The sequence below is a fragment of the Doryrhamphus excisus genome, chromosome 9 (genome assembly GCF_030265055.1).
Source record: "Doryrhamphus excisus isolate RoL2022-K1 chromosome 9, RoL_Dexc_1.0, whole genome shotgun sequence".
NCBI lineage: Eukaryota > Metazoa > Chordata > Actinopteri > Syngnathiformes > Syngnathidae > Doryrhamphus > Doryrhamphus excisus.
In genome coordinates, this window is record NC_080474.1 from 291,234 (window position 1) to 302,938 (window position 11,705).

The 11,705-nt window shown below is 53.7% G+C and overlaps 1 protein-coding gene across 1 annotated transcript in view; it reads left to right on the forward strand.

Annotated features, from left to right (window-relative positions):
• Positions 1–11,689, forward strand: part of xpo4 (exportin 4) — a 28,189-nt gene extending 16,500 nt beyond the window's left edge. The window contains exons 9-24 of the mRNA XM_058082669.1: positions 699–873; positions 1,285–1,461; positions 2,062–2,204; positions 2,307–2,452; positions 4,037–4,214; positions 4,908–5,067; positions 5,607–5,776; positions 5,860–6,034; positions 6,986–7,192; positions 7,276–7,362; positions 7,480–7,660; positions 7,726–7,847; positions 7,917–8,047; positions 8,163–8,280; positions 8,349–8,441; positions 10,257–11,689. Of these exons, the coding sequence (XP_057938652.1) occupies positions 699–873; positions 1,285–1,461; positions 2,062–2,204; positions 2,307–2,452; positions 4,037–4,214; positions 4,908–5,067; positions 5,607–5,776; positions 5,860–6,034; positions 6,986–7,192; positions 7,276–7,362; positions 7,480–7,660; positions 7,726–7,847; positions 7,917–8,047; positions 8,163–8,280; positions 8,349–8,441; positions 10,257–10,454 (2,461 nt within the window). The 3' untranslated portion in view covers positions 10,455–11,689. The remainder of the gene's footprint in view (positions 1–698; positions 874–1,284; positions 1,462–2,061; positions 2,205–2,306; positions 2,453–4,036; positions 4,215–4,907; positions 5,068–5,606; positions 5,777–5,859; positions 6,035–6,985; positions 7,193–7,275; positions 7,363–7,479; positions 7,661–7,725; positions 7,848–7,916; positions 8,048–8,162; positions 8,281–8,348; positions 8,442–10,256) is intronic.
• Positions 11,690–11,705: the final 16 nt, after the last annotated feature.

The window sequence follows — 11,705 nt, forward strand, 5'->3', positions numbered from 1 at the left end:
CCTGCTGGCGCTCCGCTGGCTCACGCTCACAGCTGTTCACCTTTGACATCGCTGGTGCTCATTATGGACCAGGATTGGAACCAGATGACGAGGAAAGGAGAAACCTTCTCCTCCCCGCTTTAGATGACAATCCTCATTCTGTTGTTGTGGTCACGGTTTATGCTAATGGCTGTTTTAAGTTTCGGTGCCTTGGTTAACGTCATTAATCCATTACAGTAGGTCCGACTCAAACCAAAATGGACTCTAACCAAAGCAAAGTCTCCTACAGAAAATAATGTCAATCCAGTTCATTGGTTTCAGGCCCTAAAAGCAATTGAAGCAGGCCCTGTAAGACCATGACTAAACTAGAAACAACCCCCCCACAGCCGTCTGTCCCGAGTCCAGGTCCGTCATTCGGCCTTCTCCTTTGTGTCGTCCTCTTTTCAGCTGTGGAAAAGCACCGGGGGTCATGTCGCCCTTGACTTTGGCATCGGGATCCATTCCCATGCCTGTTTCCAAACCTCAGTCACCAGCGGCTGAACTGGAAACGGACCCCCGTTTAGCCTGGGCCTCGCCCCCCACAGTGGAAAGAGAGGTCCTGTTAGCGCTGAAACGGGAGCGGTTAGCCGTGTGCAGGACGCATACTTTTATGTCTTGATCCACGTTTACTCCAACGTACAACCTGGTCTGTCCTCACGATTTATCATCCACATTCCCAGGATTGAGATGGAGGACTCGGAAGCAGTCGGCATCTCCAACATCATCTCCAACCTGATCACCATGTTCCCGAGGAGCATCTTAATGGCGCTGCCCAGCGACCTCTTCACCTCCTTCATCAACTGCCTCACGCTGCTCACCTGCTCCTTTGGACGCAGCGCCGCCCTGGAGGAGGTGGTGAGTCATGACAGCTGGCTTCACCGCCTGGGTTCTTCTTGTAGGACCTTCGTAGGAGCCGGGGGTGCCGATCTTTGTGTGTCTCTCTATGTGTTATTGGATTCCACCACCTTAGGTGATCTTTTGCCAGTTTTGGGCCTCACATGGTGTTCCAAAACCAGATCCAGGTCATAGCAACGCCCCCACTGGCTTGTTAGACAGTGACCAGACATGATGGCTGCACCACTTTGTCGTGTCTTAATTCTTGAACCTTAGACCTTAGACCTTTACCCGCTAGCCTCCATCATTCAAGACCGCTGAGAGAAGCTACCCCAGCCTTGTTGCAATCTAGTGGAGGTTTATCTTCAGGTACGATGGTCCCCCGTGGCCGTGGACTGGTCAAATACAGAATCCCTGTTGTGTTGTTGGCAGCTGGACAAGGACGACATGGTCTACATGGAGGCCTACGACAAGCTGCTGGAGTCCTGGCTCACCCTGGTGCAGGACGAGGAGCATTTCCCTCGCGGCTGCTTCGTCCAGCCCGCCGTCCAGGTCTTCAATGCCTACATCCAGTGTCACCTGGCCGCGCCGGACGGCACCCGCAACCTGGTGAGATGGCATCCTGTGATCTTCAAGCACAAATATATATATATATTTCTACTAACATACCATACTCATGACATTTTGTTATCTTGGAAAGTTACACTTCATATTTCAACTTTCCTCTTGGAAATCTGACTTTATTCCTATATTTATTCCTATTTATACTTTGTCTTTTATTTTTTACAACTTACTTGGGCAAAAATGACACTTTTGTTTCATTCTCATCATAGATATTTTTTATTTAATATTTTAACTTTAAGCTATTAAATGTCTTTTTTCATTCTCATAAAATGTTTCTTTTCTTTTCCTTGGTAGATTACTTTTTTCTCTTAATATTTTGACTTTATTCTTGTAAGATTACTACACATATTGTACATTTTACTCTCTTTTTCTTAAGTTAAATTACATTAAAATTACATTAAAAAAAAACCCAAATGGTCCCTGACCACACTTGGGACACCCCTGAATCACCCTGATTCCCCCATGATTTCCCCATGATTTCCCCATGATTCCCCCATGATTCCCCCATGATTCCCCCATGATTCCCCATGATTCCCCCTGATTCCCCCTGAGCTGCCAAAACACATCTCCGACCTTCATTCCCAGTCGGTGAATGGAGCGGCGTCCCACGAGGAGGAGGAGATCAACGAGCTGCAAGAAGACGACAGGGAGCTGTTCTCAGACCAGTTGTCTAGCATTGGAACGCTGGGCCGCGTGGCTGCGGACCACTGTATCCCCCTCCTCACCAGGTAAAGCCGCAGGTCCAACTTCATCTAGATCCCTCCACGCCATTCAAGTTGGTGATTGTGGGAGAGGGGGTTGTGACGGTTCCCACGTTGTCCCTCCTGCAGTCTTCTGGAGGACCGAGTCACGAGATTACACGGCCAGCTCCAGAGGACCCAGCAGCACCTCATGGCCTCGTCGGATCTCGGCTCGGTGGACCGCCAAGTGCTGGACGACCTCTACGAGGACATCCACTGGCTCATACTGGTCTCAGGTCAGCACCAGCCGGAAACACCAGTCGACCTGCGTACTTCTATTCAGATGGGGGCTTTTCTCTAATCTGCCATTGGACAGGAGTCAACGTGACTATAGGGGTGTAATGTCACATCTAGAGGTCTCTAATCTGCCATTGGACAGGAGTCAACGTGACTATAGGGGTGTAATGTCACATCTAGAGGTCTCTAATCTGCCATTGGACAGGAGTCAACGTGACTATAGGGGTGTAATGTCACATCTAGAGGTCTCTAATCTGCCATTGGACAGGAGTCAACGTGACTATAGGGGTGTAATGTCACATCTAGAGGTCTCTAATCTGCCATTGGACAGGAGTCAACGTGACTATAGGGGTGTAATGTCACATCTAGAGGTCTCTAATCTGCCATTGGACAGGAGTCAACGTGACTATAGGGGTGTAATGTCGCATCTAGAGGTCTCTAATCTGCCATTGGACAGGAGTCAACGTGACTATAGGGGTGTAATGTCACATCTAGAGGTCTCTAATCTGCCATTGGACAGGAGTCAACGTGACTATAGGGGTGTAATGTCACATCTAGAGGTCTCTAATCTGCCATTGGACAGGAGTCAACGTGACTATAGGGGTGTAATGTCACATCTAGAGGTCTCTAATCTGCCATTGGACAGGAGTCAACGTGACTATAGGGGTGTAATGTCACATCTAGAGGTCTCTAATCTGCCATTGGACAGGAGTCAACGTGACTATAGGGGTGTAATGTCGCATCTAGAGGTCTCTAATCTGCCATTGGACAGGAGTCAACGTGACTATAGGGGTGTAATGTCACATCTAGAGGTCTCTAATCTGCCATTGGACAGGAGTCAACGTGACTATAGGGGTGTAATGTCACATCTAGAGGTCTCTAATCTGCCATTGGACAGGAGTCAACGTGACTATAGGGGTGTAATGTCACATCTAGAGGTCTCTAATCTGCCATTGGACAGGAGTCAACGTGACTATAGGGGTGTAATGTCGCATCTAGAGGTCTCTAATCTGCCATTGGACAGGAGTCAACGTGACTATAGGGGTGTAATAGCACATCTAGAGGTCTCTAATCTGCTATTGGACAGGAGTCAACGTGACTATAGGGGTGTAATGTCGCATCTAGAGGTCTCTAATCTGCCATTGGACAGGAGTCAACGTGACTATAGGCGTGTAATAGCACATCTAGAGGTCTCTAATCTGCCATTGGACAGGAGTCAACGTGACTATAGGGGTGTAATGTCACATCTAGAGGTCTCTAATCTGCCATTGGACAGGAGTCAATGTGACTATAGGGGTGTAATGTCTCATCTAGAGGTCTCTAATCTGCCATTGGACAGGAGTCAACGTGACTATAGGGGTGTAATGTCACATCTAGAGGTCTCTAATCTGCCATTGGACAGGAGTCAACGTGACTATAGGGGTGTAATGTCGCATCTAGAGGTCTCTAATGGTGTTAATAACGACCCTATACTGTGCTGTATGCTTTATGCTATGAAAATATGTATTTGTGTATTTGTGTATTTGTACAAACGGAGTGTGTTGTGCTGTTTCCTCCCACGCCACCGCCCACGCTCCCACCAGGGTATCTACTCGCCGATGACCCTCAGGGCGAAACGCCGATGATCCCCTCTGAGGTGATGGACTTCTCCATCAAGCACTCCACCGACGTGGACATCAACACCACGCTGCAGATCCTCGGATCCCCGGGGGAGAAGGCGTCGTCCATTCCAGGCTTCAACCGCACGGACTCGGTCATCAGGTAGACGGTCTTTGGTTTAGCTTGAATTGTTGCCTGCTCAGCCGCAGGTTTACCAGCAGGGCCTTTATTTCTGGCGCAGGGTAGTCTTGCTCCCCGGGTTTATTTCTGCAAGTGTGGGATTAGACAATCTGGCTGGAGTGAGCATCTGATGTTCAAATCCACTCAGGCAGCATGCGGAATGTCCACTTGTGTGTGTGTGTGTGTGTGTGTGTGTGTGTCCTTGTGTAAAGATAATCACAGTGACGACAAAAGCTAATCACAGCAGCCAAGCGTATTGTCTTGTGAAGGTCATTGAGCTTCTGTGTTTTCTACATTGCTCACGGTGTGTGTGTGTGTGTGTGTGTGTGTGTGTGTGTGCGTGTGCGTGTGTGTGTGCGCGTGCGTGTGTGTGAGATGACAGCAGATTGCAGAGATGAGTTGTCGCGTGGCGTTGAGTTCCCAAATAGTGAGCGAGCCTTCCCGTAAATGTCAACATGGTTTCCTTCTCTGCCGACAAGTTGAAAGTGCGTGGAGGGGCGTGGAGCCATAAAAAGCCATCTGGGGGGGGGGGTGCTTTGTACTATTGACTATTGGCTAGTGTTGTTCGTGTTATGACGTACATGACACACACAAATGTGCTCAAGTGTTGGTCAGCGCCACACGATGGCCAAAAACAGCGGTGCACCCTAACCGCATCCAATTGGCCCTGCTCAGGTTGCTGTCCGCCGTGTTGAGGACCTCCGAGGTGGAGTCCAGGGCCACCAGAGCCAGTCTGACGCAGCTGCTGAGTCCACAGATGGGAAAAGACATCGTTTGGTTCTTGAGACGGTGGGCCAAAACCTACCTGCTCATGGATGAGAAACTCTACCAGCAGGTGACACACCGAAACCTGTACATACACCGTACACCTCCTTACACCAGATTTGGTACATTCAAGAGAAGCCATAGCCATTAGCCATAGCCATTAGCCATTAGCCATTAGCTATTGACAACGCACATTAGGGTCTGACATTCACTGACATTCAGAGGAAGGACGTCGTACCAATGCTCCATGAAGCCAACAAAGCCACCTGAAACATGGAACAGGATTGCCAGAGACCTCAGAGCGTGTGCCCGAATACAGTGCACCTTGCTGGGCTTCAGCAGGAGGCCCCCACTGCTCTGTCCTCTGGTTGTCCTGGTAGTAGTAATGACCTGATACAGTATGATAAGGACAAGTCACCAGCTTCACTTGGTCAAATCCTAATGACTTCCAGTCCTCCTTACCTCCTGCTGTGCACAAACTACAATTCATGAAAGTAAATGAAAAAGTATCTTATTGGTATGAAATTGCATCATGTTGGTCTTGAGAAGCAGAAAGACCTGTTGTGCATCTCATCTCTAAGAATCCTGGTGTGTATTTCTCCATGGCAGATCAGCATCCCTTTCAGTACAGCGTTTGGCGCGGACACGGAGGGGGCCCAGTGGATTGTGGGCTATCTGCTGGAGAAGGTCATCAACAACCTGTCGGTGTGGAGCTCTGAGACGGAGCTGGCCAACGACACGGTGGAGCTGCTGGTGACGCTGGTGGAGAGGAGGGAGAGGTGAGGCGGCCCAAAGGTTGCCCCTTAAAGGTTCCCATCTGGACCACGTGCAGGTGTGCTGAAGCGGACCCGCGTGTGTGCAGGGCCAACGTGGTGGTGCAGTGTGAGAGCTGGTGGAACCTGGCCAAGCAGTTTGCCAGTCGCAGCCCGCCGCTCCACCTGCTGTCCAGCTCGGTGCAGAGGACCCTGATGAAGGCGCTGGTTCTCGGGGGCTTTGCACAAATGGACTCGGACACCAAGCAGCAGTACTGGGCTGAGGTATTTTACTAAACATTGCCAGGATGCAAAGCTGCGGTCGGAGCGTCGGCCTCGGTGTTGGCGTATCGGCGGTACGACAAGAGTTTTTTGCTTTGTGTCATAAGAAACACGTGACATGATCTCATGTCTTGTCGGCCGTGAGTCGTCAGCCCCAAGGCTGCTCGGAGCCAGCAGGACCGGACCGATGCATGTGGTCATGTGGTCCATAATATTTCCCCCCAGAGTTGGCGTCCCCAGGCGGAGAACATGATCCTTGTCAGGCTCCTGGAGGTCTTTGTCCTAATCGGCCGACGGTAGTAAAAAGAGGGGTGCAAAGCCACGATGACTGCAGTGTAATTACAGAGAGCTGGGGTGGGGGGGGGCGGCTGTCGGCTGTCGGCCACCCCAGCTGCTGCGTGGGGGCGAGGACGAGCCACCCGGCGACTGATCAAACCCTCTAGTCGTGTGCCATGAAATAGTTTTGACCCCGACAGCACAGCAGACCCAATGTACACAATGGGGGTCCAAAGTGTGGCCCAGGGGCCATTTGCAGCCTGCAGCTTAGTCCAAGTTAGTCCAAACAATCAAATGAAGTAGCAGAGTACTTCACGGGTCCTTTATTTTCGCTCTTTTTAGCTTCACAAGTAATTAGTCAATGATGGTGTTTCAGCCTTTACTCCAGCCTATTATTGGGGGTCTGCTGTCATCAGGGTGGGGGCTGGAACCCGTTCAAAGCGATAAACGAGGGACGGACTGTCTTAGGAGAATGTCAAATATGACTTTATTCTGAAAATAAATATGATTGGCTTGGCTCAACAGCATCGTGTTTATGTCTACGATCTTACTTTGGTAGGAAACGGTAGTCATGGCCAACCTCCCTCCCGGGACCCACATGACAGGATGAGGGATGCAAACCAGGAGTATTGATTTGGAGTCCAATGTGGTGTTTGTGTTCCTCCCCCCGGCCTTCAGGTGCTTCACCCTCTCCAGCGCCGCTTCCTCAACCTCATCAACCAGGAGAACTTCGCCCAGATCAGCCAGGAGGAGGCGGTCAAGCAGGAAATCATCGCCACCCTGGAGGCGCTGTGCGGCATCGCCGAAGCCACACAGATCGACAACGTGGCCTCGCTCTTCTCCTTCCTCATGGACTTCCTGTCCAGCTGCATCGGCCTGATGGAGGTGAGAGCGAGCTAGCGAGAGCGAGCGAGAGAGAGCGAGGGAGCGTGACGGGGAAGATGACTCGGTCTCCTGTGTTTGTTCAGGTCTACAGCAACACGCCAGAGACCATCAACCTCATCATCGAGGTATTTGTGGAGGTGGCTCACAAGCAGATCTGCTACCTGGGAGAGGTGAGACGCCTTCCTGCGGCCCCGTGTCCTGCCTTTGTGGCCGCCTTTAAGGGGATGAAGGTTATGGAGCAACCATCAAGGCTCCTCCTCAATGACAACAACTTGCCGTCCACGCAGACCAAGTGCATGAAGCTGTACGAAGCCTGCCTGACGCTGCTGCAGGTCTACTCCAAAAACAACCAGAGCCGGAAGCGGAGCGACGCGGCGGCCGAGGAGGACCAGTACCAGGACCTCCTGCTCATCATGGAGCTGCTCACCAACCTGCTGTCCAAAGAGTTCATCGACTTCAGCGACACAGGTGCCTTCCTCGTGTCCACTCTCCTCCTCGCCCCGTCTCCCGTTTGACGGCCTTTTCCCTTCCAGACGAGGTCTTCCGAAGCCAAGACCACGGAACGCCGGCCTCCAGTCGGCCGGTCTCGGCAGCAGATGTCGTCCTCTACGGCGTGAATATTGTTCTTCCCCTCATGTCTCAGGACCTTCTCAAGGTGAACCAAAGTTTCAGCTGCCCCCCCCCCCAGAAGAAGAAGCTCACCCTCTCCTTCCTGTGGTTGCAGTTCCCGTCTCTGTGTAACCAGTACTACAAGCTCATCACCTTCATCTGCGAGATCTTCCCTGAGAAGATCCCACAGCTGCCCGAGGACCTCTTCAAGAGCCTCATGTTCTCACTGGAGCTCGGAATGACCTCGTATCCTAAACTCACAAGCCTGAAGTGACTCAACTGCAGAGAGTTCCAGGCCGGCCCAGAAACGTCTGACGGGAATGATTTGTCTTCTTCTCTTTTTCCTTAACGGGAGGTTCAGGATGGGCTCCGAGGTCAGCCAGCTGTGTCTGGAGGCTTTGTCGCCCCTGGCTGAACAGTGCGCCAAAAACCAGGAGAAGGACACGCCCCTTTTCATGGCCACGCGACACTTCCTCAAGGTAGGACACGCAGCAGGTTTCCCGGCAAAGTACGCAGTACGCAACTGACACTTCCTGTCCGTCTTCAGCTGGTCTTCGACATGTTGGTCCTCCAAAAACACAACACGGAGATGTCGGTGGCCGCGGGGGAGGCGCTTTACACTCTCGTGTGTCTGCACCAGGTGAGCGTCTCTAGTCCGTCCCCTGCTAGTCCGTCACCTGCTAGTCCTTCACCTGCTAGTCCATCACCTGCTAGTCCGTCACCTGCTAGTCCATCCCCTCTAGTCCGTCACCTGCTAGTCCGTCACCTGCTAGTCCGTCACCTGCTAGTCCGTCACCTGCTAGTCCGTCACCTGCTAGTCCGTCACCTGCTAGTCCGTCACCTCTAGTCCGTCACCTCTAGTCCGTCACCTGCTAGTCCGTCACCTCTAGTCCGTCACCTCTAGTCCGTCACCTGCTAGTCCGTCACCTCTAGTCCGTCACCTGCTAGTCCGTCCCCTGCTAGTCCGTCACCTGCTAGTCCGTCACCTCTAGTCCGTCACCTGCTAGTCCGTCCCCTGCTAGTCCGTCACCTCTAGTCCGTCACCTGCTAGTCCATCCCCTCTAGTCCGTCACCTGCTAGTCCGTCACCTGCTAGTCCGTCACCTGCTAGTCCGTCACCTGCTAGTCCGTCACCTGCTAGTCCGTCACCTGCTAGTCCGTCACCTCTAGTCCGTCACCTCTAGTCCGTCACCTGCTAGTCCGTCACCTCTAGTCCGTCACCTCTAGTCCGTCACCTGCTAGTCCGTCACCTCTAGTCCGTCACCTGCTAGTCCGTCCCCTGCTAGTCCGTCCCCTGCTAGTCCGTCACCTCTAGTCCGTCACCTGCTAGTCCGTCCCCTGCTAGTCCGTCACCTCTAGTCCGTCACCTGCTAGTCCGTCACCTCTAGTCCGTCACCTGCTAGTCCGTCCCCTGCTAGTCCGTCACCTCTAGTCCGTCACCTGCTAGTCCGTCACCTCTAGTCCGTCACCTGCTAGTCCGTCCCCTGCTAGTCCGTCACCTGCTAGTCCGTCACCTGCTAGTCCGTCACCTCTAGTCCGTCACCTGCTAGTCCGTCACCTGCTAGTCCGTCCCCTGCTAGTCCGTCCCCTGCTAGTCCGTCACCTGCTAGTCCGTCCCCTGCTAGTCCGTCCCCTGCTAGTCCGTCCCATGCTAGTCCGTCCCCTGCTAGTCCGTCACCTCTAGTCCGTCACCTGCTAGTCCGTCCCCTGCTAGTCCGTCACCTGCTAGTCCGTCACCTCTAGTCCGTCACCTCTAGTCCGTCACCTGCTAGTCCGTCACCTCTAGTCCGTCACCTCTAGTCCGTCACCTGCTAGTCCGTCCCCTGCTAGTCCGTCACCTGCTAGTCCGTCCCCTGCTAGTCCGTCACCTGCTAGTCCGTCCCCTGCTAGTCCGTCACCTGCTAGTCCGTCACCTCTAGTCCGTCACCTCTAGTCCGTCACCTGCTAGTCCGTCACCTCTAGTCCGTCACCTGCTAGTCCGTCCCCTGCTAGTCCGTCCCCTGCTAGTCCGTCCCCTGCTAGTCCGTCCCCTGCTAGTCCGTCCCCTGCTAGTCCGTCCCCTGCTAGTCCGTCCCCTGCTAGTCCGTCACCTCTAGTCCGTCCCCTGCTAGTCCGTCACCTGCTAGTCCGTCACCTGCTAGTCCGTCACCTGCTAGTCCGTCACCTGCTAGTCCGTCCCCTGCTAGTCCATCACCTGCTCGTCCGTCCCCTGCTAGTCCGTCACCTGCTAGTCCATCACCTGCCAGTCCATCACCTCTAGTCCGTCACCTGCTAGTCCGTCCCCTGCTAGTCCGTCCCCTGCTAGTCCGTCACCTGCTAGTCCGTCACCTCTAGTCCACATAGCACAAGCATAAGAGCAGCAATGGCGCCCTCTCCTGGACGCCGCCGTTGCCGCCAAGAAGGCAATGTGGCAAACCTCCGAGTACGTCCTCACCGCCCGTGTCGTCCTCCGCCAGGCCGAGTACTCCGAGCTGGTGGAGACGCTGCTGTCGTCCCAGAGGGACGCCGTCATCTACCAGCGTCTGGTGGACGCCTTCAACAAGCTGAGCGCCAGCAGCACGCCGCCCGCCATGGACCGCAAGCAGAAGCTGGCCTTCCTCAAGAGCCTGGAGGAGTTCGTGGCCAACGTGGGCGGCCTGCTCTGCGTCAAGTAACCGCCGCAATGCCCTGCATGCCTCCACGGACGGGGCGGGGGACACGCCGCCGAGGGGCGCCGGTCTCGCTTGGCGGCTCTCGCTCCTTTTGGGGCCGGATGGACACGCACAGGATGCGGTCGCCATGGCAACCATGGGAACCGAACTGCAGCGCAGACGGGTTCAGAGGTCACACTCAGTTAACACGCGCACACACGCACGTACATACACACACACACACACACGTGTTCTAGGAAGGTGACATTCTTGGATGCATTTGGACCATGACACTTTGGGAAACCACGCCCACGCCCCCCCCCCCCAGTGCCTTTGTGTCGGCGTGCGCACGCCTTGCTTCCTAAGCACACGCCTTGCACATATTGGCTGTCGCCATGGCAGCAAAGACAGACATGGCTGCAGAAGACAAGCCAAGAGGTTGCTCTTGGAGGAACGGGGAACCCACAGACTGCTGTGAGACCCCCGGGGGGGGGCAGCACGTTGACCTTTGTGCTTGACTTTAGCTGACCAGAAGAACGTGTGTTTGACTTGATGGACAGGTTGCAGTCCTATTTTTCTACCGTAGCACCCCCTCCTCTCCCCTCCTCAGCTCATGGACGGAGAAGGGCCCCCTTGTGGAGCGGGGCCCCCTTGTGGACCCCCTTGAAGTGTACATAAAGATATGGGACCCGGGCTGCCTGCCTCTTTATTTGCATGCTGGCCTCATCTCTCAATGCATTCTCCATGTTCATCTCATTTCATGGATTCATCTTTTTTGGAAATGATCTCATGTTGCTCCTCCTGTGGGCGCCACACATGGGGGGGGGCCACGAACGACCGCCATTGGCTGAACTCATCCTACACAGGAAAAGCGACGAGCAGCGGTGGCCAGTGCCCACATCCACCTTCTGTGGGGTCTTTGTCTGGTGGTCAAGGGCGGGGGCCTGCCCCCCCCCCCAGTTTTCCAGTTTTGGAGATTAAAAAAAAGTATGGTCTGCTGTTTAAAAAGCATCAGGCACTAAAATGGCTGAACCACCAGAATCCAGCGATGTTCGATACCGCTTATCCTCACTAGGGTCGCGGGTGGGCTGGAGCCTATCCCAGCTGTCTTGGGGCGAGAGTCCACCCTGGACTGGTCCCTACAGTCACCTTTCCACTCCTGTCACCAATATAGGAGACGTAAGCGTAACTAAGACATAAATCAGATGCAGCCATGACTCCTGGTCGTTGGTGTCTGTTGCTTCCCTTGGGAAGTGGCTGGAGGGGCGGACGGGA